Source organism: Epinephelus lanceolatus, chromosome 23, assembly GCF_041903045.1.
Source record: "Epinephelus lanceolatus isolate andai-2023 chromosome 23, ASM4190304v1, whole genome shotgun sequence".
Classification (NCBI taxonomy): domain Eukaryota; kingdom Metazoa; phylum Chordata; class Actinopteri; order Perciformes; family Serranidae; genus Epinephelus; species Epinephelus lanceolatus.
Genome location: NC_135756.1, coordinates 15,854,664 through 15,882,041, shown reverse-complemented (window position 1 = coordinate 15,882,041; position 27,378 = coordinate 15,854,664). Strand labels below are relative to the sequence as shown.

The 27,378-nt window shown below is 41.1% G+C and overlaps 1 protein-coding gene across 5 annotated transcripts in view; it reads right to left on the bottom strand.

Annotated features, from left to right (window-relative positions):
* Positions 1-24,042, bottom strand: part of chchd3a (coiled-coil-helix-coiled-coil-helix domain containing 3a) — a 121,696-nt gene extending 97,654 nt beyond the window's left edge. For 4 of the 5 annotated variants that reach the window (XM_033615112.2, XM_033615111.2, XM_033615113.2 and 1 more), the window contains exons 1-3: positions 23,815-24,042; positions 21,157-22,120; positions 7,563-7,656 (exon numbers count right to left, since the gene is read on the bottom strand). In XM_033615112.2, the coding sequence (XP_033471003.2) occupies positions 7,563-7,656; positions 21,157-22,120; positions 23,815-23,895 (1,139 nt within the window). In that variant the 5' untranslated portion in view covers positions 23,896-24,042. The remainder of the gene's footprint in view (positions 1-7,562; positions 7,657-21,156; positions 22,121-23,814) is intronic. The other variant, XM_078165424.1, reaches the window with a different exon arrangement.
* Positions 24,043-27,378: the final 3,336 nt, after the last annotated feature.

The following is a 27,378-nucleotide window of genomic DNA, read 5'->3' as shown; positions in this document are numbered from 1 at the left end:
AAGAGCTCCTTTTGTTTACCTGTTTTCATTTTGTAACAGAAAACAAACATGACAGACAGTGAGTCGAACCATACAAACAAAAATGTGTACTCACTGAGAAGATCGTCTTTAGGCATTTTGCCAAAATACGAATGACAAAATATCATAGTTTTGTTAAGGATTAAAATAAATGGTTAAAAAATCTCAGTATTCTGTCGTGACAAAACGGAAACACTAGCTTTACTTATCACCTAAAAATAAATCGAAACATGTCAAGTGTTGTGGTGACCAAAAGCTACAACCTGGACAGGTGAAGGAAAGGGGGGCTGGGAAAATAGACAGCCTTGCAAAAAAGTCCCTCTGCTGGCTTCCTCACAAGTGCTAACCCAAGCAAAGACTGCTATCACTAGCTGGATGCTATCTGTCTGCTTCACCTCTATTGCTTTCCAGTCATTATTGCCCTGTCCCTGGGATATTGGACGCATTTTTCATTCGACTGTAGAAGATTGGCACTGGGGAGGAGAGGGGGGCTTTGAGTTGGAGAATGGAGAATGAAATCAGACGGGGAGAGGAAAGAGACAGCACCTACGAAGGGGAAAGGGGAGGATAAGTGGATGATGTTTGGCCCAGTACTGGGTAGAAGGAGAGGATAATCTTGGCCCAGTAGCCTGTGTTTTGATGGCTCAGTGGGTCGAGCCTTGAAAACAGAAAGATGGAAAGACGGATCCAGTGAGGTAGCATTCATTTGGAAAGGAGTGGAGTGGAAGTGGGTCAGGCTGTGTTGGTATTTCCAGAAAGGTAACTCACAATTTCCAGGAGATGACCCTGAACACAAGTGCTTGGGAAGATTTCGGTTATTTTAGGACACTATTTCTAAAACTGGCAGAGATTAGATCTGTGCAGTTTCGATAAAGGATTTATAGGTTGAGTGGTTGAGATGCTGCAACGTGGGGTGAAGTCAGGGCAAGCTTTGTGTGTGTGCATATACACACTTTTCAAAAAACAAAGGGAAATGCAGACATGGTCAAAAATGATGGGCGGTAAATACTGCAACAGACGGTTCCGTCCATTAAGCAATCATCACCTATTGCTCCACAGAGAATCATTTCAAATATCATTACCCTTCCACAAATATCACAACAAAGATAATTACGAATTCATGCCGTCTACCTTTCGCCCCTTTACCGCTTCACCTTCCGTTTCTCCCCACAGCTTTTCGCCCATTTATGCATCCTGTTGTCTACCTGTCATCCGCACGAGATGTGTCTCAATACAGTCTGCCTGGCAGGATGGATTCCGATAGACCTGCATAACAGCGCAGACTCGACCCAAGTGCCTTGAAACAAAGGCATTTAAAGGCCCGATGCAATATTGATGTTAGGAATAATGTCCCTGAATGCTGCCTATGAATATTTTATGGAGCTAAGCACTCTCCCCTCACACACACATGCACTCACACATAAACACACCACACCTGACTGTGTGTGCTATGAAATTCTGGGACAGAGTTATAATTAAGTGTATGGGAAACAAAGGACAGTGGAGTGAGAAGATTAATTTAGAGGAGCCCCCACTCTGCAGAAGGAACATAAAAGCTTCCCATCTACTTTGCCCAAAACTATGAAGAGGTAACTGCAATATTCTCAGTGCTGTGACCAAGCACGCTATCAAAAGTAGATATCACGGTCACTCTCACCTCTGTTGGTGTCTCTTCAAATAGTGCAAAAAGCTCAGACTCCCAACATAAAGCCATTTAATACACTAAAAGAGGCAGAGCACCCTCACTTTGTAGCATGGAGTAAGTTCAGATGTCTGATTGTTATCATTCTGTATAGCTAACACAGTGCCTTATGGACCTTAAATACTGGGATAATATTAAAAATTACTTAAAGTTTGCATTTAACTCACTCCAACTGATTATATTTGCTCTATATAAGACCAGCTAGAGTAATACAGAGTCAATAACCATTACTGTTCCACTGAATAGGTCAGCAGCAGGCCACGCTGCCAACAAATGCTGATTTTTTTTTTCCAAAACAGTGTATTTACAGTTCAAAGACTATTATTCTTGCACTTAAAATGGCCCTATACACTGGGGATGGGAGCACTTTAACAACCATATGACCAGGTTTACAAGAGGCAAGAACCATCTATTGGAGGAAAGTGCTTCGTTGGGAATTACAGCTATTCATGTAGGTAGTGAAACACTAAGATGATCACATCGCACACAAATATGCCAAGAAAGGAAAGCAGCTCGCAAAAATGTACGAGGTGTGAAATGTTCTCGCTGCTGAAGCCTGAGGGTTCGAGGGGTTGCGTGTGTGTGCAGCCTAGTATACCTGTAATGCAATGGTTATTAGTATATTTTTGAAAAACATAACGTAGTATTTTTAGAAATGGTATTCTAAATGAACACCAAGGGGTTCCAGGTTCGAACCCTGAGGCCTCCCACAGTCCAAAGACATGCAGGTTAATTGGTGACTCTAAATTGGCCATAGGTATGAATGTGAGTGTGAATGGTTGTCTGTCTCTATGCATCAGCCCTTTGATAGTCTGGTGACCTGTCCAGGGTGTACCCCGCCTCTCGCCCAGTGTCAGCTGGGATAGGCTCCAGCATCCCTGCGACTACAGAAAATGGTTGGATGAATGGGTATTTGGTATTCTGAATTGTTCCTATGGCATTGCGAGGTGGTTGCTTGTTTGTGTGGGTGTTTGGCCAGGCATAAATCAGACACCCAACTTGTGTCCAGGTAGCGCCCCTCTTCAACCGGAGCCAACTGGAAATCTTTTCAGTGGCATCCAAGATGTTCCTGATGGCTCCTCTCCACAAATCCCCAGAGCCCCAACTGACCTACAAAGCACGTGAAGCCCACTTCAACTGGCTCACAGCCATTCCACCCATTCCTCCAACACTCAGATACCAGATCTGCTTACCTGGCTCTCATCCTTTCTTGCGCCTCCTCTATCCATTATTATTATCATATTATTATCATCTTAACTATTATCCTGGCTGAGAGTGTGTAAAGTAGCTTGACTGTACGACGTGTGTGAAGTATTACAGTTGGAATATCATGAAGAAAAAGTAAATGCAAGTGCAGTCAGAGGATGTCAGAAATGTTGCTGATTCAGGAAGAATCACAATTCCCCAGACACAATCCTGACTCAATCAGGTTGAATGCAGGAACTTTTTTTTTTTTTTTTTTAAATAATCTTCCAGCTCGCTAACTCAGTAAAAATGAGCTGGAGGTTTGCGCTTGTGTCAGTGTATGTATTTCTGCGTGAAGAAAGGCAAAAGACAAAAATAAACAAAATGTTAAAACTTGTCGGCAGGACTATCTGTCTGCGTCTGACCCGGGGGCAAGAAGGAATTTAACAGGCTGGCTGGTTAACGGGAAGACAGAAGCTCTGGGAGAAGGTCAGTGTTCTCACTCAAAAGTCTGACATGCAATTATATCACACAAGCCAACACGAGCTGCTTGCCTACATGCTGAAATAATGGGCAGAAGTTTCGCAACAACAACTAACCTTTAAGTGTTGGAGTTGGACACTCAAACACATGCATTTCATGCACAAGAGGAGAGACTGAGAGGGAAAGGAGGTAGGAAGAAGATGTGGAAAAGAGGGAGGAAAATAAATTGAGAAATAGAGAAGGGGGGTTGAGAAAGGAAGGGAGTAAGGGAGGAATAAAAAGACAAGGCAGGGAAGGAGAGATGGAGAGAAATCCTGTGAGAATAACCCAGAGAGGAAGAACTGGACAGAGCGGTGACACAGGATGAGTAAGGTTGAGAGAGGAGAGACAGGATGGTGTTGGGAGTTCTCTCCCCCTCATCCCTCCTTCTCTCACATCCTTTTCTCTGAGTCGTTCTGCTCTGATGCCTCACAGAGAAGCAGCAGAGGCAAATCTGCTCCCTGCAGCCGCTCCTTGCTACAAATGAGTTTAGGCTGCACCCAAATGAACTCCTCACAGAGCCTTTCCTTCACTTCGACCAGAGCAAAACATGCAAAGCCAGATCTCGGGAGTTCATTTATGGCCCTAAAGCCAAACTGAATAAATACTGCCATAATCTAAACACCACTGTTGCTCAAAACTCCCTTGCTCTATGTACCCCTACACAACAATATTGCATAGGATAGGATAGAATGGAGTGTGGAAATAATTAGATTTTACAAAAAAGCAAACTGAATGTGTTTGGTTGCCTTACGGACGTCTAATGTTCTTTAACAAGACTTAATTTGTCGCCTTACTTTGGCTGTTTTTTCTTTTAGCGTTCATATTCTACTGTTAAAATAACATGCATGAATAATTTATGTTTTCGGGGTTGAGCATGACCTTGAGATTTTGGCCTCATGTATCTCATGTGTGTGTTCTCTCCCAGTGACCCGGGGGTTCACACATTCTTCCATTTCCTTGCGTTCAAGCTGTGCAGCAGTTTCACTGCAGGGTTCTATAACTAGTGAGGCACTGTGCAGTCTTGTTAGCTGAGCTTTGATACACTCACACACAGAAAAAAAATATTTTACCTCTTACTTCAATTTTACAGCACCAGCCATCCACTTCCCTTGCTGAGTCTTTACACAGCGAAGACCACAATCACTGTGCCCCTTGTTTGCCTTCAAGAACCAAAAACTCCCTGTAATTACCGCCTGCACTAGGGGAAGGTGAAATACCATTGCAATTTAATCATTGTTTGACGGCCCAGATGAGGAAAAAGGGCACTGTGTTCCTCTCATCTATTTCAATTAAAAAAGAGAACCAGTCACCTTTATCTGCAATAACGACAAACAAATGGGAAAGTTCAATTGCAGTGGTAAAAAAAAAATAAGTGGAAGAATATTTCAGCCTTGAAGGATGCTGGTGTGTAAGCATGAGCAGAGAGTTTTATATTCAAGTCTCTGTGTCATGCTTTGTCATGCTTTCTCTGTCAGCTCAAAAAGACAAATATTGACACTATTGCTGCATCTTACTTCACTGAATATGACTATGATAAACGATGAAGCAAGCTGGTGTGACGGCATGTCAACACGGAAGGCACACTGTCAGTCTCACGCTTATCCCACGAAACAGATACACCTCAATTTTAAACATTCGGCTGTTTGCACGCTTTAATCGCGCACGTAAAAGCTTCAAGTCAATGGTGTGGTTGTGATAATCTTAGTTGTGGTCTGATCTGTGAAAACATGCAAAAACACAAAAAAGCAAAGCCAGAAAAAAAGACAAAATGGACACAGTAACACTTGTCTTTCTAATCCTGACTATATAATCTGATTACATTAAGAAGCACTGGGCCCGATTTTACACCCAGCACAGCGCAGTGCAACTGTTATTGCTAGTTTGAGATTGACACAGTTGTCGTTTTCACAGCCAGCGCCCATATTGTGTAAGTACTTGCAGCCATCTGTTGCCCATAATGTGTAGGTCTTAAAATGAGGTGTGGTCGGGAGCATTCAGGAGCATTTTTGGGCGTTTTCTATTTTGAGGCAGCAGAAAGTGACTGCACCACTGACCAACAAAATAGTCTGAAGTCAACAGCGCACTATTTTCCTGCTGTTTAAAGGGCACATTATTTAGATAAGATGCAGGCTTACATTGCATGTACACTGGTTGTTCCACACACGGATGCGGGGATGGGTTACGGGTGGGTGAATTAATACATCATTAATGAGGAAAATATTAATTACAATGTCTAAAAAGTGAACAGAGCGGAAAGCAGAGTGGAGCTGCTGTCCGACTCTGCTCTGCAGCAGGCTTCCCAATAAGAGAGACGCTGTGCGCATTTATGCACGAGGAGCAGCGTCACTTGCACTTAAGTTTATTTCTTTTTCCTCTGTTAAGTTTATAACTACAGTTTTTATACATTTTTTTTAAATATATATATATATTTATTTCTTTTTTTAGAGCACAGAAAAACACCTTTGATTAATTAAGGAACTAAATAAAACCCCTTGCACCTTACTTTGTGCCCTGATTATGTGCCGTTTCACTAGCAAAAGTGGAGTTAGACAGGCCCTTGATGCACTTGCACCATGCACTATAGATCGTTTAGATAAAGCCCATTATATGCCAGTTCTAACCAGAGAAGATACTGAATGCAAAATGTTAAGCCACACAGTCTGAACGGTTTGTCAGTTTTCATCTCACAAAATAAGCTTTATGGTTTAGTATTTTCTCTTCAGCATCATTTCATGTTGATTTCTTTCCTAATACTTACTGATTCTACACAAAACCTGTCACTGAGCTGCGCCTAAGCACGCCTTAAATCCCCAAAATGCATCTTGATGGCTGTCCCACGTTTTACTGCCTGACAGACTATAAGCTAGGAAACTGGACACACTCACACAAATACAACAAAAATAATGTGATAAAATGGGCAAATAAAAAAAAGCAGCATGAAAGCATCACATTGAAAACTGATATTAATATGCCTCTACACACATAAACATACATACACACACAAGTGCTGGCTAACTGATGATTGCTTATTTACCATTTCATGTTCAGTTAAGTCTTCTTGAGTGAAAATGCAGCCCATGCCAAGCACAAACAAAAATTGAAGGCTTGTGAGCCACCGTGATTTCAATTAATTGCAAGGAGGGCATAATTTTGAAGCACTTACTGCTCCAAACAGACATCAATAAGTGAGCTGCAGGAAGCAGTTACATCAAAAAAACATAAAATAGTCAGGAAAAAAAATCAATAGACAAATGATTTCTCAAAACCACTCGTTAATTTCTCTCCTCTTGAATGAGCCTCCAAAACGAGGCTAATCGCTAGGCTAACACTACCTCCTCCTGGATAGAGAAAGGTTGTGTTTTTTTCTCCTACAGTGCAAGAGTGCGTTTAGTGGCTAATCACAGTTGTTCATTCACCAGGGTCTGCTGGAGATCATCCAGGCCTATTAAGGAGGGGGCGCAACACGATTATCGGACATTATGGCACGTGCACCTGCTTCTTTAGGGTCAAAAAGAAGAGAGGAGAGGAGAGGGAGGAAGAGGAGAAATGTGCTCCTCACATGAGCAGTGTGTTTCTTCATCAGGCAGGGCTAATGGATCACCCACTCAACACCCAGGAAATTACCTCAGGATAGCGCCCTCCTTTCTCAGGCATGATTAATTGATCCGGTGGAGGAGAGGAGAAGCAGAGATAGAGGGAGGAAAAAGTGCTGATGTGCTTCGGAAGAGGGGTAGATTGGAAACACAGTGGGGATCGGAAAGACTGGTGCTGACCTTTTTGACTATTAATGAAAGCGGGAAATGGTCACACCTGAAAATGTCTTTGGTTTCTAATGAAATCTTGGAACTGGAATTGACACTAGGTGCGGCACACTGATTAAATCCATCATGATCCAAAGACGGAAAGTAGGGGAGAGAGGGAAAGCAGGCAAGAGCAGAAGAGAAATGCCCACCACATTGCCAGCAGACTTGGGAATCTTAATTTCAACTCCAAAAAACAAATTATAGCAATTAATTTACTTCAGAAATAAATAAAATGCCTTGCAAAGGTTTTTGTGGAAGGTCAAAAAGAAAAGCACTTACTATTCCACACCCAAACTGTGTGTGTTTGTGTGTGTGTGCATGTGTCTAACCAGGCTTGCAGCTCTTGCTCTGCCTTGGCCCTGTCCTGCTCCAAGCTTTTATGCAGCTCATCGGTGATCTTCTTCCTCAGGGCCTCTTCATCAACTGGGGACACAAAGATAAGGAAGGAAGAGTGTTAGAGGTAGGTTTTTAATAGGGATGCACCGAAATGAAAATTTGTGGCCGAAGCCGAAGCCGAATAATATTAAATGCTTGGCCGAGTACCGAGTACCAAATACTGAATATTGTTGTTTAGTTTTTCATTAGTTTTTGCAGATGAACCCCCTCCAGATTAGTGTTGTCATGGTACCAATATTGGGACCCACTGTACGATACCAATGAAAATATCATGGTTCTGAGTAGTATCACGATACCACAGCGAAAATGAGGCAGATGTGCCTTTTGTCATTCATAAAAAGATAAATCACTTTTCTATAATACATCAATGATATTTCAATGGAATAAATTACTTATTGACTTATTCATACTTTAAAAACAGCATCAATAAGTGATTAACATAGGGGGGATCAAAATAAAATAAAAAAATAAAATAAGAATCAACCAGCCACCCTCCTCCCCTGACAAGTAAAGAACAGTCCCTAAAGTGCGGTGAGGTTTGTGGGCCGTGAACGGCTCGTTTCTCCTCTGACACGTCACATACCTGTGTTCAGCTGGCTCGGCTGTTCAGGTACTTTTGGGCAGTCATGACGCCAAGAAGAGGATATTATTGAAGCCGACTTCTCCGTCGCGGTAAGCCTATGGCCGCCATATTTGACAGAAATACATTAGGCCTACTGTCTGTGTCTGTGACCCCCGTTCAACCCACAACACATAACTGAAACCACAGAATATCTCCACACTGCTGGTCCGTAGTGATCCAAGTGTCCTGAAGCCCCGACATAAAAAGTTGTTTGGAAAAATGTCATTTAAACTCTGTTTTTAGCCTCATTGTACAAACAACTTTTTATGTCGGGGCTTCAGGACACTTGGATTACTACGGACGAGCAGTGTGGAGATATTCTGTGGTTTCAATTTTGTGTTTTTTGGACGTTTTAATCTGGGTCGCCCAGCCTGCATTAGCTGGAGTTTTGTTGTTAGCCCCTCTCTCCTGGGATCTCCACAAGGGATGTGAGGACTCTAAAACTTCACCTGAGCCTCCTTCGGCATATGGGTGAGTAAATAATGGCTGAATTTTCATTTTTGGGTGCACTATCCCTTTAAGTCAACATGAGTTTTTGTCACACACTGTTAGATTTTGCAAAGACTAGGGATCTTGCAGGGTCACTAGTTGCAAGACTACAGTGAGATTCCTTTTGAGTTTACTTCCCATCCTGCTCCTGGTGGACAATATTGCGCCAAGCTCCCTTTAAGAAATATAATAATAAGAAATTAGCAATTCTATACATGTCCGTAAAAATAAACAACTATAGAAACATAAGCTCAAAGGTGTCATATGTTGATGGTATTCGCGTGAATTTGGCATCAATATAATCAATAAAGACAAACTGTATTTACATCTAAACTTAACATTTTGGATTTGTCGCCTCTGCCGGCCTCTGTAAGTTAGCTGCCCCATTTTAGTGGGAGAAGAGAACTATTTCAAAAATTAAGATTCCTCACTAAAGTAAGTGCTGGTTGGTGAATCCATGCCAAATTAAAAACTGACTCTTGTTTACTCCACAGCTCCATCAGTTTCTCCTCCTTCACAGTACACAAGAAGGAGTCCCAGGAGTCCCCTACATGTTTACTGTCTGCTTGGTTTGCTGCTTCTTGTTTGGTGCTGCCTGGAGAGAGCGCAGCTACTGGTTGTTGACACTGTTCATGTCACTGAACTTTACTATTTGCATGAGCCAAGACTAAGAACTTAGCATAATATTAAAACATGTTTTATTTTGCTGTAACATCAAGAAGAGAAAAAGACTGGCTTAAGACCTTACAGCGAAAGAACAAGATCACAGGAACATTGGAAATTTGTCTGCAACAATAAAATCACTTGAAAAGTTGTTTGGTGTAAGGCCAGCATAAGTTGCAGCCCAAGTGTTGTGTGCCATAAAATGTTATGAAGTGTGTCTTCAGTATACAGTATGTTCTCTCTGTGCTTGCTGTTAATGATGTGAGGCTGGAGAGAAATCTTGGCCCTCAGGCTACCATGCTCTATCATGTGTGTGTGTGTGTGTGTGTGTGTGTGTGTGTGTGTGTGTCAAAAAGCCCTGAGATATTAAAGCACAAACACACTGCCAGAGACATGCCTATATTGCCTAAACACACACACAAAGGGGCACACACATGCTCAAATCACAGCACTACACCACTCTATCTACATATATTCATGTCAGGGACATCATACATGTATGACTCCGTGTCTCCACCGGTCTATCCTGGCAGGTAATTAAGCATGAAAGTAAAGATGCCAGCCCGCGACCGGGCCAAAACGTGCTCTGAAGACAGAAGTGCCATGCGGTGTGTGCTGCGACACTGCAGCGATGGGGCGGGAGTGTCTGAGTGTGTCAAGATTACTCTCCCACTGCATTAGTTAGATAGGATAATCCCTATTGTCAGAGTCTGTTATTACCTGGTAACATGTGGTAACAGCAGGCCAGTGGACACACACACACACGAAAACCTAATTTCGGCTAAATCAGATCAACAATAAGACCTAAAATGTGCTGTGCCATTTCTTCCTCATCATCTTGGTGTTGCAGCTGTTGAAAATATACACACAAAGGGAAAAAAGAACACACCGATTCCTGAGGCAAAATCACCTCATGTTGAGTGACAGTGCCTATTTTGCCATTTTACGAAACTGGGGTGCTTGGGGGGTTTTACAGTCATGATTTCATCTGCCCCTTTAAGGTCCAACATGTGGTGTTGCTTCACATATCAATCATTGATTTCAGAATCACAGCTTGAAAGCATAGGACGACTGACAATAATCAATTTTTCAACTTGGTGCAACTGCAATAAAAAAATAGTCCGAGTTTAAAGGAATAGTTCGGATCTTTTAAAGTGGGCTTGTATGAGGTACTTATCCATAGTCCAACAGTCTACCAACAGTAGATGTCAGTCCGCACGCCCCGAGTTTGGAGAAGCAGGCAGGAGTACTGCCACAGAAGCTAAACAGTGTAGTGCAGTGGACGGAGGCCTCAGCAAAACATATTTTAGCCACCTAAAAAAAGCTATCATACCTTTTTCCACCAAAATTAGCGCACGTATGGAGGTGTTTCAAGCATAGGAAAAGCTGTCAAAGATAGACAATCGACTGCTTCCCCCATTGCCAGTAGACCAGAGCCAAGTACACTGTTCTGCAGTTGTTTGTTTTCCTGGTGCGTCACACTCAATAGCAAGCAGCATGGAGGTCAGTGAAAAGTTATGGTGGTTACTTCTTTTTTATACGTCTTATTTATTCAGTCTCTCTCTCAAACCCAGGGCCGACTAAACTTCTGACGATGTTTGAGCACTGCTTGGACGGAGACGGACGGTATTTTGTGGAAGCCCATGATTGCATTGCGCCTAAATAAGCATCCTCCAAGGTGTTGCATTTCCATCTCTGCCGATCAAAGCTGGAGCTGATAAACACCCATGACTAACGAGATATATGTCTCGGATATTAATGCCGATATTAACCTTTAGCACTGTGGGCTTTGTGGGTCACAATAAGTTTTTTGTTCAATGGGAAAAGGGCTTCAGACAGGCTTTTCTTTTGGCTGTACATTTTCTCAACCATATTCCTACTTATAGGCGCAACTGGGCCGCGCACTATATTACACCACAGATCAGCTGTCTGGGTCAGACTTCCAGCTGTTTATCCGAGAGACTAGAACAAGGTGAATATGGCAGTAGTGACAAAATGCCAATCATTTCGGAGACAAGAGATAACTTAATGAATCAGAGTATACAGAAGAAGAACATATACTTACAGTTGAGAAAACGTAGTGCCAAAAGAAAGAGCTGTCTGACGGCAAGATAACGCAGTGAAAATACTCTCGATATAGTGTACACTTAAACTGAAATTAATATTTTTAGGTGGCACTGTTTTTCGATGGCTGACCCATTGCACTGCTTAGCTGCTGTGGCAGTACTCCTGCTTGCTTCTCCAAATTAGGGCTGTTTTGAGCACCATCCACCGAAGGTAATACACTAACTATGGATAAGTACCTCATACAACCCCCCTTAAAAAAATTCAAACTATCTTTTTAATGTGAATGTTAAATTTGTTTTTCATTAGGAATATTCAGGATTTGGAATCAAGTTTATCTACTTTAATTTCATTGTGTCAACTAAAAAAATAATTGTCTCCAAGCCCCAAATCAAGATCTACATCATAATCAAATGTTTTAAATATGACATGGCCTGAAGCTCGTTCACCAGTTGTCTTGAAAATCTTTTTAAAAGGCTTTTGAGATACCACATAGACAGAAAGACCAAGGGACACACTACAAATCTCTCCTAGGGAATGCAAGAAAAAGAAACAATTTGGTTGACAATTCTTGACTTTAAATTGATATTTTCTCTCGCAGCAGTGGCAGCAAATAAAAAAAGAAAAGAGTTTCATTTTCGGGGAATGAATTTTTTTGACTGGTGCTTGTAATGGCCTGAAAGTGCCTTTGATGTTTTCTGCATGCTGTAAAGACTAAAAATAAAGATCTAGTCTATGAGTAATTAAATACAATAAATCCAAAATAAACTGTCAAACATTTCAAATTGAAAAGTTTGAATCTCTGAGGTAGCTGTTAATTAGTCTGAATGTTCTAATTATCTAATCACTTTTCCATATTAAAAGCTAAATTAAATAACTTCAAGATTTTAATTTTCTTCGGTGGTTTGATGGAAGAATAAGTTGGTGGTCGTGACAGGCAGTATAGTTACCAAGAGACGGTTAATGCAACTGGTGTCATGGATACATAATATTACAGCTCATTAACGAGCATTTCTCCCTATACCTTCTGTCATTTTAGTCTTCCTCACCCCCGCCGGCAGCTTTGTCACACCCACACTGTTAACAATTCGCTCTCAGAATACAGTTAACTCGATCCTCTCTCTGATCCCCCAACCTCTGCAGCCTTTTCTTCTCCGCAGCACACAACACATAACAAGAGCTCGCAGCATGACAACTGTTTGGTACAGTAAAGAGAATGAATAAGCAGCAGGTAGAGGGAGGTTTAGTGTGACAGGGCTTCAGAGGAAACACTAGTGCAAACAGAGGCGGTGATTGACAGTTGACTACTTTCTGCTGCACAGTGTATCTTCAAAGACAGAGACTGCTGTCACCCAACTGTCCAGAATGTGGGAAAATAATATCCATCATGTCTGACAGCACTCAGAAGCACCATTGATCCCACTGCAGAGGAGAGGCTAATTACAACTCTGTTGAGAACTACGACAGAAACTACAACCTGTAGGGCCAGAACCCTGACTCTGCCATGGGGACTTTGGGGTTTCAAGTGTCTCTGTTGCACCAGCCATTCAGGCTAATCTCTATAAACAGAAAAAAAAAAAGCTAACCCTTGTCTGATGATTGTTTCAAGACTTTATTTTGGCAAATGCATTCCGCCTCTTTGGCTCTCTACACAGTTTACCTGCCACTAAAACATGACTGATCAATGCTACTCGGACTACAAATGGAAACCAGAACGTTTTCAAAACCAAAATCTTACACTGCTACCTGCAGATTCTGCATACACATACAGATATCTGTTTATACAGATTAAACAAATTGTGATATTTCATTTTGCAAATACTGTCCACACCTGAGAAAAAAAGGCTTTTTCAAGCATTTCTTCAAACTCACAACAACATAGCCGTACTGAAACACAAGCTACAGCTGCCTCCTTCAGGATGACTTGTGAGTGCGAGTCGGTTTAGGCTGTATGACACTAGCGGCTTTACAACAGTGCAGAATCTCTTTGATGAAAACCCCTCAATTTCTTACTATTCTTTACAAAGATCTTCAGAGTAGATGAATATAATGTGTCCTGGACACCAAACTCAAGAGGAACTTTATATCAGAGGTAACATCGTGCCGTTATCAACTTTTCCCATTAGGTAAGACTGACATTTCTGTATAAACCGCCCTTTAAAATATCTCACACTAACATTATAAAAATTACACATTGCACTATGAAAAGTAAAATTCTAAAAGTCCTCGAAGTTCAGACAAGCCTAAGCAACTCGTCATTTATCACCACATCCTTTCCAGCCCTGCAGAGAGAGTCTTCAGATAGCTAGCAGGCCCGCAGGGTCAGCCGGGGAACAGGTTCTGATATGATAAACACTGTCTGGGGTCCTTGAGGGAGGCTGGTTAGGGTCAGAGACAATTCCAGATCGACAGAGCCAGTGTCAATCCTGAGTAGAACATGTAAATGTTAAAAAGATTAAAAACTCATCATCTTTTTAGACGTGTCCCCCTCCTTCCCTTTTCCACCAATCACGAAACCCTGTGGAAAAACCCACAGAGGAGGAGGAGGAGAGGCGGTGGAGCACAGGCTATTGGCAGTGGAGATAATAGACGAAGGCAAATTGCGTTTCTCATCAGAAGTTTCATTAACCCCAGGACCCGCGTGGAGGGCATAATCTGTAACATTACCACTTCCTCACGTTTCCTCGCGCTTAGTCGAGTCACCGCACACCTTTCACTACGTTCACATAGGAAAGAAAAAAAAGAAAAGAGAGGGAAAGTGCCAAGGGGAAGCTTCCAGCCCTGGCAGGCAGGTGCCATTTCTGATTTTCCCTTTTATTCACACTCTTTCCTGTTAATTTAATCTCATGTTATGAAAAAGGACCAAACTAATCATTTCACATTTTCACAAGATAACAAGAAAAGTCAGTTTCAAAAGGAGAGTGATATATTTCACGAGTTTCACACTCACATTTATGCACACACTAAGTCTCCCATTGTTTTCCTTCGCCTGTCCCATTTTCCCATTCTCTCTGCTGCACCTGGGAGACATCTTTAAGCAGGCTATTAGTCCGGCGCAGTGTGTGGGCACTGCCATATGAATATTTATAACACATTGGAGAAGGTGTAGGAGGTTCAACCTTGACTATGGTGTAATCAGCACACATACTGACTCAGGCCCATGATTTAGAGACAGCCGACCTGCTGAGAGTCTAACTCGATACCCTACTCTCGTGGACACACATAATCAATGTCCGCCTCATTAAGGTCGTACCCTTTCAGAATTGGGCTGAACTTTGCAACTTTTTAACGAGATTCACATTCACATTCATCGTACCTTTTCTATTTTTTTTTCCCCCCTTTAAAAAGAGCATGCTTGATCAATCGTCCAAGTTGACTTTTTTCCCCTATCCTTCATAATACTTGGTGAACTCGGTACATATTAAGCTATGAGATGACCTTGCCAGGAGAGTATACACAAAATTTCTGAGTAAATGTCAACCGGCCAAATTGCTGTGTGATACTGTAAATGTAAGGGCCAACGCAATGTTAAAAAACAGCCCATACAAACACACAATCATTGACACTGCAGATATACTGTGCACACAAGAAGACGGAGGAGAGAAATGAAGTCCTCTTTCTGCTTTATTTGTCCTGGAAGATCTTTGACTCTCTCAAACTTTCAGCCTTGATTCCGAAAAGTTGGGACACTGTGTAACTGTCCTCCCTCTTCTGTAGGAGGAGAGCTCAAACAAAGGACACTGACAAACTATTTACCTACATGGGGTGCACTATGACTTCATATGATGCACATTATTGCTTATACCATGTGCAATATTTTTCTTCAATATCATGATCACTTGTCAATGTAGTGCAATACTACTTAGCAATATCACACGAGAGGGAGTGATGTTATACTCGTATATCGTCACGGCTGTGATTCGGTCATAGGCACAAGGCCGCAGGCTGAGTGCCGAAGACAATCACAGCCGTGACAATATACGAGTATAACATCACCATCACAAGCTCGAGTGTTTTATTGCATTTATACAACAGTTTAACAGTTAAATAAGCAAGGCTGATTAAGAAATGTTGAAAAATGAGGACAAAATAGATAATTTAAGCATTTTATTTGTCTTCCGCCAACAAAAATAGTTCCCTCAGGACTCCGCTGTCACTGTTGCTATGTAACGCAGACATGGTGCGCCAGGCACATACTCTTTATACACATTTATCTGCACATTTCCATTAATTGTGCAGCCAGTGAAATAAGTCTCTGGTGACTGCAGGGTGGACTGTCGCTTCACAGGCACAGCCGACTCTGCCTTCTGATCTGACAGTATGTTGCTTTTCTCCAAGTCATTGAGCTCCGCTGATGAAACACTGACAAACCTGGATGTGTGCTCAGATGGATTCAGCTTCTCCTCTCCCTCATCTTCCTCTGCTGACCATTCATAGTTCAATTCAAAACTTATTTTAGGAAATAAATCCATATTTTTGACTGTTTGACAGTGGATGAATTAATTAGCCTACAACGCAACTGCTGACCTAACTGACACTAACCGTCAGTTTTGATTTGATTGTTGATTGCAATCAGCTGTGAGGCAGAGTGATACATACACAGTGAAATAACTGTGATGTTGTACTCCAATATCGTCACGGTTTTACTGTCTCTCGACCAATCAGATTGCAGGGCCGGAACTAACTGTTGTATAATTCTTGTTATATCAAATTAAATATAACACTGATTAGCAGGCACAGTCTGTTTTTTCCACCATTTTAGTTCATTTTTAGTAACACTTGTACTTATCACACTCCCATTGTTACTCTATAAGGCACTGGTTTTTGCTTTTGCTCCTTGAAAACACTTCTATCTTATATTTGTTTATTTTGTCAGATACTTAATACTCTGTTGTTCTACAACTGGGCCCAGTGAGTGACCCTGACCCAGGAAACCCACTGGTTGTTCTGGCTGGTAGTGTTGAAGCATTCTATGGCACAAGAATTTCCTTCAGGATAAATAAAATTCTATTCAGCTGAATTGAGCTGAATTGAAAAAACAGAGTGCAATTATATGATAATCTGTTTTTGACCTACAGTGGAGGAAATAAGAAATCAACATGTCATTGTTTTTTTCATTACACATATTTCCAATGCAGCTATTCACATGAAATTCAGACCAGACCATTGGTATTAACTCAATAAAACTGCACAGATAAAGAAATCCTACCATTTTAATCCGTAAAAATTAGGTGCAATTAAGTGGAATGACACAGGAAAAAAGTATTGAACACACTTACTTAAATTTATTAAATACTTGCAGAGGTTTTGTTTGCAATGTAAGCTTCAATTTTGGCCCATTCTCCAACACAGATGTCTTTAAATTTTAAAATTTTAGGGGGCTCACTTGAGAAAGAAATCTTGCTTTCAAAACTCCAATAATTAGTGTCCTCAGATCCCAAACACTTACTGAGTGTTGTTGAAGGAAAATGTGATGCAACACAGTGGTAAACATGCCCCTGTCTGAATTTTTTGGAACATGTTGCGGGCATCAAATTCAGACTGAGTGTATATAAAAGGTTTATCAGTTTGGGCATTGAATATCTTGCTTTTGTACTGTATTCAATGGAATTTTGAAAAGGATTTGCAAATCATTGCACTTTTATTTACGCAGTATACCAGCACTTTTGGAATCAGGTTGGTAGAGACTCGAGAAAGGGAATAGAAAAACACATCAGCAATGACAACTTCATGTCCTCCAAAAGAAAATATAGGACGTACATCCTTAACTGACTACTTAAAGAGAAAACAGATAAGTAGATTAGTAATCTTTCATGCAGGCTCTACTTTGCTGTGAAGGCAACCGGCAGTTTCTCATAATAACTACACTCAACACACTTCACACCTGTCACAAAATTAAGTGAGATATTATTGTATGTATCTTTTCATCTAAAAACTAATTAGCACAAACAATGGGGGAATAACTTTTTTCAATGTGGACAAAAATGCAACACTGTGAAAGCAGCCCCAGAGCTAATGAAAAAACAGACTGACAAAGGAGTGCTTTTGTTGAATATACAGAAACGGATTCTATTCATTTTCCAAATTGTGTTACTAATGTGCTCAAACAAAATGGCAGGTGGCTTGCGCAAAATCCAGCGTCATATTGCAGAAGCCGTATGGCCAAAACACACACACACACACACACACACACACACACGACCACCTCCTTCCCTTAATGAGGCCTGGTGGTTTGTTGTGTGAAACTGTGGAGGTGTCGTTTTAATCACTGGAGTCAGTGTGGCGTGGCATAAGTTGGCCTTTTTTAATTACCTCACTGATTGAGCACAGTCAAGGATGGGGAGGCCTGCCCACACCCTGGATACCACCTTCTGAAAAACCGGCACCCACGCCCCTGTTCTGTGCAGTGTAATGAACAGGTAACATTCAGATGTCCTCTGCCGGATATGTCAAGAGATAAGGGACATGCACCCACACTTTGAAGACAAATAGGACTAAAAACTTTGACAGAGGGAGCAAAGTGGAGAGACAGAGTGGGTATGTCTATGTCTGAGACTTTTTGATACAGTATTATCGTTAGTGACAGGAGTGTCTTTGGGGGTGGGGAGAAAAATCGATTCTTAGAGGTATTTGATTCTCTCTTGAAAGATTATTTCTTGATGCAAAAGGTCAATAATCAGTCATTTTAAACCCAATTCTCAACATTATGATTGACTGTAATAACTTTGTAAGACTGACCTCAAACTTTCTTGCAGCTGAACCAATTGGATAGAACATAATGGATATAAACGTTTATCATATTTACAAATCTAAGCCAGGCTACTTCTTGAGTTTTGGTGATAATGGCGGAGTGTGAGCAACCGCAGATGGATACAATCTGACCAGCTCATAAGCTGGAAGCATTTTGGCCTCTATGAAGACAAAGTTGAGGGGTAAAGGGACCTGCAAAAAAGTGGCAATATACTAAAATATTTTGGTAAAAAGAACTCCCTCTGCACAGCCAGTCTCAAGGATCAGGTGCTGGTGGGCCACAGAAACATCTCAGATGAAATCATCAACATAAGCCACAGCACACTGAACTGAATGACTGTGCTATTAAAAGAGAACAATGCGTTTGGTCCGTGGTTTTTTCAGGTTCGCTCAACAGAATCACATGAGCATTAACAGGTGTTCTAAATATACACAGGTCACATGACTAATTATCACAGTCATTTCACTTTCACATTCTTCAAAAGGATTTTTCAGAAGGTATTTAGAATTAATTCAAAAAGCATGATAAATTTACACAAAATTACATCGATCAAAAAACAAAGCAGCCCCATAAAGAATACGAGAGATACAAGAACAGTAAGTGATTTAACCTCATCCCATTACGTACATGACTAAGACGAAGATTTATAAAAAAGATCTATGTAATTTTAAACTTCACCCGTGAGTGCTCATGTGATTCTGTTGAGCGAACCTGAAGAAGCCACGGGCGAAACCTGTTGTTCACTCTTAATAAAATCACAATAATTCAGTTGTGTGATGGTTTAAGTTGATTATTTTATCTAAGTCTTAGATAAAATAATCAACTTCAATAATCAACACCAGAGTATCTTAAAGATATTCTGGTGTTGATTGTTACGTGCCACAGGGTTGTGTTTTGTGTCTGTGCTGTGCCAGTGGGTCAGACAACAGCAGGGAGGCTATGAAGATAGCATACCTGTAGATCTGCGTACCTGTATTTCAAGTGGTGGCCTGATAGTGTTGTTTTCTTTTTATTTAATATCTAAACAAGTGTCACTTCCCTCTTTTTCTGAGCAGTTTTAACTTGTTACTTTAACTTTTGGTTGTAAACATCTTCATATTCTTTAATTGTTAATAAAGTCCTTTATTTCACTTACACTCGATTCCCTGGGTTTCATTTTATTGTTACTCCCCTCATCCCCTGGGCTTAATCTGGGTAATATTTGGGAACACACCAAACATGAGAACCCATAATTCACATTTCCACCCACAGCTGGAGGAAAAACAGCCTGTTGTAGTTGCTGTCAAACAATTGAACACGTAATATCAAAGCAATTATATCCATAAAAGATGATGGAAGTGAATATGGATTACTACAGATACTGTATGTTTTAAAAGTAGCGAGTCGTCACACAGTGAGAAAACATAAAGCATGTACAGAAATCTAAACTATTGATGCATCAAGATGCATCGATAATGGTTTTATAATCACATCATAGCCCTTTGGATCAGTATCGAATTATGTCACAAAAAATATGTAATTAAACTTGGTGCTACCCTGAGACTTTGTTTATTAAAAAGATAATTAATTTAATAATAGATATATTTTCTTGTTTCTGTTCCTAATCGCTACTTTCTATTTCAATACTTCAATAACTGATTTCTTGGCAAGTCTGGAACAGTAGAAACAAGCTAAAAACACTAACATATTATTACCTTACAGAGCTGATACAGCGAACGTGTTAGCAAACAGCTGCCTATTTAAACATCCAGAAGATATTGAGCATCATTAGCATTCTTTTGGTGTCATATATCTGGCTCTCAAATGGCTAAATGTTCAGCGATATTTACTATCTAGTCACAAAATGTGTCTGTCCTGTGGTGCTGAACAGGAAGCGCACAGAGGGTTTTCTTTGCTGAAAACAGCTTCCTCCTGTAGCCAAAAACGACACTGATGAGAACAGTGAGAGCTGAAGGACGCCATAAAACACTGTAAAGCTGACAGGAGCTGCAGAGTCAGGTCGTTGTGGGTTCTTCATATCAAGTGCCCCCTTTCATGTACAAGTTGCCACATGATCCATTGTTAAAATAAAAATATTGATTATAACTGCTATAAAGGAGGGGGAATAATAAAAAATGGAGAGAACTTATCCAGATAGAACAAAAATAGAAACTCCAGCTGACTTTAGCCTCACTATTTTGGGTGCTCTCACAAACCGCAGGAAGGAGCAGGGCCCTGATGACAGCTTGAGCTCCACAGTGACGAAGCAGAACGCGGGGCCGCTAATTACAGAATAATTTATTAACGTTATTAAAAGAAAGAATTAATCATTCCATTAACAGTTACGGACTGGTGATGAATCATAATATGACCGAGGCTATGCGAGGCCCGTTTTAGAAATGAAGAGTAATTACAATCTGCAAGAAAAGTTGGAGACAGAAAGCTTAAGGTGGCTCAAAGTAAACACCCACACAATAAACATCATTAAAACACAATGTAGCAGGACTTAAAATAAATCCTCGGACAGCTCATTCCCTCATAACCTCTGCCTTCTAATTAACCGTGCATCTAAAGAAGCGTTTCAGGATAAAATGAGCCATTACAAAGAACAATTCATTTCTTTGGTTTTTGAGCGTTCTCTTTTTAGAAGAAACAAGATACAAGTTTGGCCAGCTGCCTCCTGGGTCAAAAATCACAGCTGCACAAATTCTGAAAAACTAAAAGAAAAAATAACAAAGCACTGAGTAAATCTTCATACCTCTGCTGCATCATCCATCTTACACAGAAGGAGGGAGCTTGGTAAGCTTCTCCATCCCTTGACATTGATTAAACTACCCTTGACCACCAGAATATCATACAGTCTAAATCAGTACCACATCGAATGTATTTCTTCTTGCAGCATTTGTTTGTGAACGTATTTTACAAATAGTGACTTTCAGCGTACTGGGATAAAACTCACCGGCTGGTGCAGCAGGAGGTGGTGGTGGGACCGAAATTGATTCAGGCACTACCACTGGCTCAGGGACAGGAGTAGGGGATACTGGCTCCACTGGGGGCTGAGGAGGAGGTGCAACTGGTTCACAAGGAGCATTAAACTCAGGCAAGGGAGGTGCAGCAAATGGCTCAGCAGGCTGCGGGGACATGGTGTCCCCTGGAGGATGTGGCAGGACGGTAACAGGCTCGAAAACAGGCAGGGGAGAGAGGGGTTCCGATTTGGGAAGAGGAGGCGCAATGATGGGTTCCATTTCAACAGGAGAAGGAGGAGGAGGAGGGATGGATTCAGCTACAGATGGAGGAGCAGTGGGCTCAATCACATGTGGAGGAGCAATGGGTTCAATTATTGGAGGAGCAGAAGCGATTGATTGGTTTATGGGAGGCGATGATTCGATTGCAAGGGAAGGAGGAGCAAGCGGAGGGGCTGCTTCCACCCCAGCTGGGGCAGGGCAGGGAGCGGGAATCAGGGGAGCAGCGGGAGCAGCAGGTGGGAGAGATGGAGGCAAAATGACTGGCTCAGCAGCAGCAGGAGCAGAAGCAGGAGCAAGAGGAGGAGGTGCTGCCACGGGCTCAAAAGCAGGAGCAGCAGTGACAGCATCAGCAGCAGCTGGGGCTGATGAGGATGGAAGCACCATGTCAATGATGGTGGGCGCTGCTACCTGTTCTGTAGATGGTTGAGGAGGAGGTGGTGGAGGTGCAGCCACAGTCTCTGTGGCAGATGGAGCAGGTGGAGGAGGAGCTGGAGGTGCAACAGGTTCTACGAGAGGAGGAGGGGGAGAAGGCAAGGGGGTAATCGGGTCGAAGAGGGGCGGCACTGGCCGCAGGATAGGAGTGAGGATGGGCGGCATGGGAGGAGGTGGAGTGGGAGCATGTTGAGGTTTGGGAGGAGCTTCAGGTTCCCTCATGCGGTTGATGACATTCTCAGAAAGCTGCAAAGGAGAGTGGAGGAAAAGTTTAAGTGGAACAATGCGACAGATTTACAGAAACACTTAAACATAATAATGTTGTTACATCTCATACAGACTAAGACCACACTTTTTTGCTTTTACATTTTTCTTCAGATCACACACACACACACACACACAAGACAAAACATGTAAATAAGAGAACTTTAGAGGTGCTAGTAGGCTGATTTTTGTAACTTCAGACGGATCAAGCGTGGCTGTTTCCTCTGCTTTCAGTCTTTATGCTAAGCTAGTCATCTTCTGGTATTAGGTGCACAAGGAATCCAAAATTTGGACAAATTATTGGTGAATTAGAGTAAAAAGGGGCTGTGTTTAACAACAGCAAAACTACATCAAAACATCAGTTTACAGACTCTCATACAACTCCTGTGGTATAAACCAAGTCTAACTTATCCAGTCATATGCTAAGTACTTCCCAAACACATGCATTCTTGCCAAAACCTTACTATTTAAAACTAAACAAAGAGTGAAAGTTATTTATTTTCTCTTGTAAGCCAAACTCCACTGACAAAAACTGTAATTTTACCTTGCTGGACCTTAATGAGCTTCTGGTCTACCACTAGTCTACCACTGTCTCTATCTGTGGTTTGTTTGTGTTATTGTGTGATTTCGGTGAATCCAAACTGACTCTTGAAAACACCAAAGTCACACAATAACCCAAACAAACTAACTGGTCAAGGTAGAGGTAGCCCAGAAGCTCCTGTGCTCAGTGAGGTAAAATCACCGTTTTTGTCAATGGAGTCTGGCTTAGGAAGGAGTATAGATAACTTTCACTTTCATGCAAGAAAAACCAAAGTTCTCCTTATGATTTCAGCGTAACACAGGGTGAGGAACTGATGCACAAATTATCACTCAGGTGATAAAGTATTCCTTTAACTGACTGATCTGTAAGGGGTATTGATCTTTCTCTCAGCAGGGAAGCAAATAAGAGTATTCCCCATGTTTAACTGGATGAGACAAAGCTTCCTTTACTTAGGCAGTCATTACAGCAGTGTCATAAACAGGATTACACCTCATTGAAAGATACCATTAGCAGCACTTGGCCTGCTGAGTAATAATAGACAGAGCCACGCCAACCTAAGTCTTATCTGATAAAAGCCTAAAGCCTCTCAATCTAAATTTAACATCAGCCGACAGTAAAAGAACTAGTGACAGCTTCCCACCTAACAACAGAAGCTGACAGTCACTTTGTGCACATGCATCCTTGCATCATTTAACAAAAACTCCCAAAGGATAACATTATTTATGACCATGAATGCAACAGCCTGGCCACTTCCAGTCACTTTCATTCATACACACAGTGACAGACAGCAGAGCACGAGGCTGCTGACGTCAACGTCAACATTCCCAAAAGGACATTGGAAGGTTTACAGTGTCTAAATCTCACAGCCACTGCAGCCGCCATTGACTATGCATTATTAAACAGCATACTCATTTAACGTTACTTTATATTAACCTGCTGTGTAGCTTTAAGAATGAATGAGAGTCAGGCTGACAGTGTGCTCGCTCTAAGTTAGCATAGCTGCCTTTACACAAGCTATAAAGCATTAGCTAATTAGCATTTAGCCAAATACACCTTTGTATAAACTGATAGCATTAAGGCAGCCATGGCGCACCTGTTTACCTAACACCAGGGAGGTATGTTCACTGTCACTTACCCGTATGCCCTTCACCACTGTTATATTCTCGTTCTCGTCTGACTCAAACGACACGCGGCGGGTACTGTTGTTCGCTCCCATTGTCAGACCGCAGGCTGATAAACTGTAAGCTATCTACATGAAATATGAAACACTGACATTCACGTTTGTTTTTATTCAGTTTACTTGCGTTACAGCCCGGTATAGCTGGCTAGGGCCCACACGCCACTGCTTCAGCACGTCCGCACTTCCGTAGCATGACGTTTTCGAAGACCGCGTGAGCTGATTGGACAGAAGCATCACCATCCCTACAAGAACCATTTTCATTGGTTGGTGATCGGAAGAGAAAAAGTGGGTGTGTGACAGCGCTGCATGTTGGACTGGCACCAATTTTCCACTGTATTTACAGTACACTGACATCATCAGGATGTTCACTGTTGGATGTATGGATTTTGATTAGCAAAGAAGGAAAATTAATCCTGGAGAAAAGCTTTTTGAAATAATATTTTCACAGGTATTGATTGGCAGAGGACGAGGCTTTTACCTTATAAATTCTGTATCACTAATGAGAATAAAGAAGTGCACATCAAAGTAGTACACAACAAACATTTGTCTTCACATTTTTAGATATTAAAAACAATTGTATTTTTGCAATGCTGAGTCAGAATCTTTAATACATTTATTTTAATATTGCATACAGTCTGCTACATAAGGTCTCAACTGAGGGACTATATATTGTGTAAAAGTAAATATAATATTGTAATTGACTCTAAGGATGTTATTGTAGGTTTTAGGCATGACAAATGTGACACAAAATTCATCATACATTAAAATAATGAATAAAACAGTAATAATGAATGGATAATCTTACATACATGGATGCACAGTATATAAGATTACCCCAACTTTCTTTGGGCTTCTGTGTGTATTCAAGGAGCATTGAAACTATAACTTTTGGACACTAAAAAAATTAAGAAAAACTGTCAAACATTATAATTTACTTTTTGGAGAGGAATTATGTAAGCTATGTTTTTCATCCACTCTTATTATAATGTATTAAAATGTTGTGTTATTGAATTTTATTCATCCCATATCTAATGTTCTTGCCATAGTCATTGTTTATACACTTGAGCTCTTGTTCTTGTTTCTTAAGCAACTTGTCTGAGCACATCTGCATTATTTGTATGTTCAATAAAGTTTTTTAAAAAAGTGTTTTTGAATACCACTATCCAGAAGGAAAGAGCCAGGCCTATAACAATTCTGTTTGTCTCATAGAGTTGTGGCATTACATTTATTTTTACCCACTATCCCCACGGTAGACTGCAATCTACACTGTGATAAGACATAGGCTACTTTGAATTTACACAGATGTATAGCCTTGCAGCATAACAAAATATAATAAATAGGAATGCATATGTTTTTCCTTTTTATGATAGAATACTTTTATATGTGGAATAGTGCTCATAAGTTATGCTGTTAGTGCCATAGTAGTAAGTTCTAAGTTGTAAGAATAACACTACCTATTGTCGTCTGCAGTGATTTCTGACTTCTGGCAAAACCTATAATAGTTTTTCAGCTGACAAATGTAAAAACACAAACTACAGCCCCTTTTTCATTCAGAAAAGATACTAAACATTTCCAAATGCATGAGTTTTTTAACAAAAACTTAAATTATGATTTGAAAAAGCAAATAAATCTGGCTAAATATTTGATGTCAGCTACTTTGTTTACTAATGGATAGTTTCAGTGTTCTGCTATATGCTCAGGAAACAGTTTGGTCTGAATACAAACACAATGAGGTTCGGAACCCAGCCCTACATAAATCTGAATACATGTGGGAATCACTTACTTTAGACTAGTTTCTGTAATATAATTGTGTAACGGTATGATTTATATGATTCAAGTTATATAGCTGCAATCAAAATACATTTCGAATATTGCATAATGACAGGGCATTGGTGGCTTAGAGGATAGAGCAGGCGCCCCATGTACAAGGCTATTTCCACAGTGGCCCGGGTTCAAGTCCAGCCTGCGGCCCTTTGCTGCATGTCATCCCCTCCCCCCCCCCCACTCTCAACTGTCCCATCAATTGAAGGCAATGCCCAAAAAATATCTTTAAGATAATATTGCATAATGACTGCCACCACCAGAACTCCATTATTTAAGCTGTTTTGAGCTGTCAGAAGACTTGCAGGAAAAAATACTATGAAAGATTCTACAGTAAGTGTTTGAACTCAACAAAAACACTGGCCTTCTTTATATCTGTATTGTTTCTCACCCTGAGCTAACAAAAAGAGAAAAAGATCAGAGACAAGATGGAAGCATCCCTGCCAATGGCTCCCTCCCTACTTCCCCCAACTTCCAACATCCTTCCTCGGAACACAACCATTTTTGAACCCGGCCTTCTGTGTGATCTCGACTACACACCTGTGGGGCCAGGGGGCATAAAGTGGGGGTATTAATGGCCCCTTCCTTAATCATACTTCTGGTGTCATTGCTTGGACCACTCCCAATCTTTGAGCTCTGCCTTCATTTTGATCTCAACTACACACCTGTAATGTTTTATAACTGCATCTTGTACTGTTGCGATGCTGTCACTGTGACAGTATCTGTCCAGAGCAGGCAGACAGATGAACAGATAGATGCTTGGCAAAATTCTCAAAATGGCTTCTGCGGTAGTTCCTGCTACAATAGGTTTCTCCAGCACCACATTTTGCCATGATGACACATACACAGACTCACAAAGTGAAAACAATACTAGCCGTTGCGAAGTTGTTGGGCCTGATTGTGGGGGTGTCGCAGCAAAACCTAAATGAGAGCTGTAAAGGCAGGGTGAAGAGGAGATGGGATGGGTGAAACAAGTGGCCCACACTGATGGAACAATGTTGTCAGATTGATTTTAAAAAAGCAGAATTGCCGAAAGAGTTGCCAAACCCATCAGGGGGAGCACAGCTCCTGAAATAGAGCTGCAATGAGAATAGAAGGAGAGTAAATTGAGAGGGACACAGAGACGCATTACATGGCCAAATTCAGTGGTCATTCTGATTTAAAATCTTTATTTCAGCATCCTCAGAATGGGTTAGGAGTCGGGTCATTTTTGTGTCGTACTGCCATTATATTCGTCTTAATGTATAGTCATCATTGTTGAGAAAGAAATAATATAATAATATATAATTTTGTATCGCTTGACATCCTTTCCACTGAAGATTATCTACAGTTTCCATACCCTGCCGTCTTCCTCTGGCATCAATTGATGTTTTCTCTGCTGAGCTCTCACCAGCATTTTCCATTTCTCATGCTGACATTGTGTTTAAACCACTTTTGAAGGGGTTGTGTCTCTGCTCACCATCCTTGTCTTTCCTCACTATGTTTCAGACATCTCACAAACAGTCAGCACATAAACTGATATTTCTCCCAGTGCGTGTCTTTGATATTTAACAGCGTATTTAATCCTGGGAAATAATGTCTGAACAACAAATGTAGATTTCATTTTCCATCAAGAGTGTCTGAGTATTGCTATTCATTTTCTAAATCTGCCTTCTGCTCCCAGGAGAGGAGATGGGGGAATACAAAAACGATCCTGCA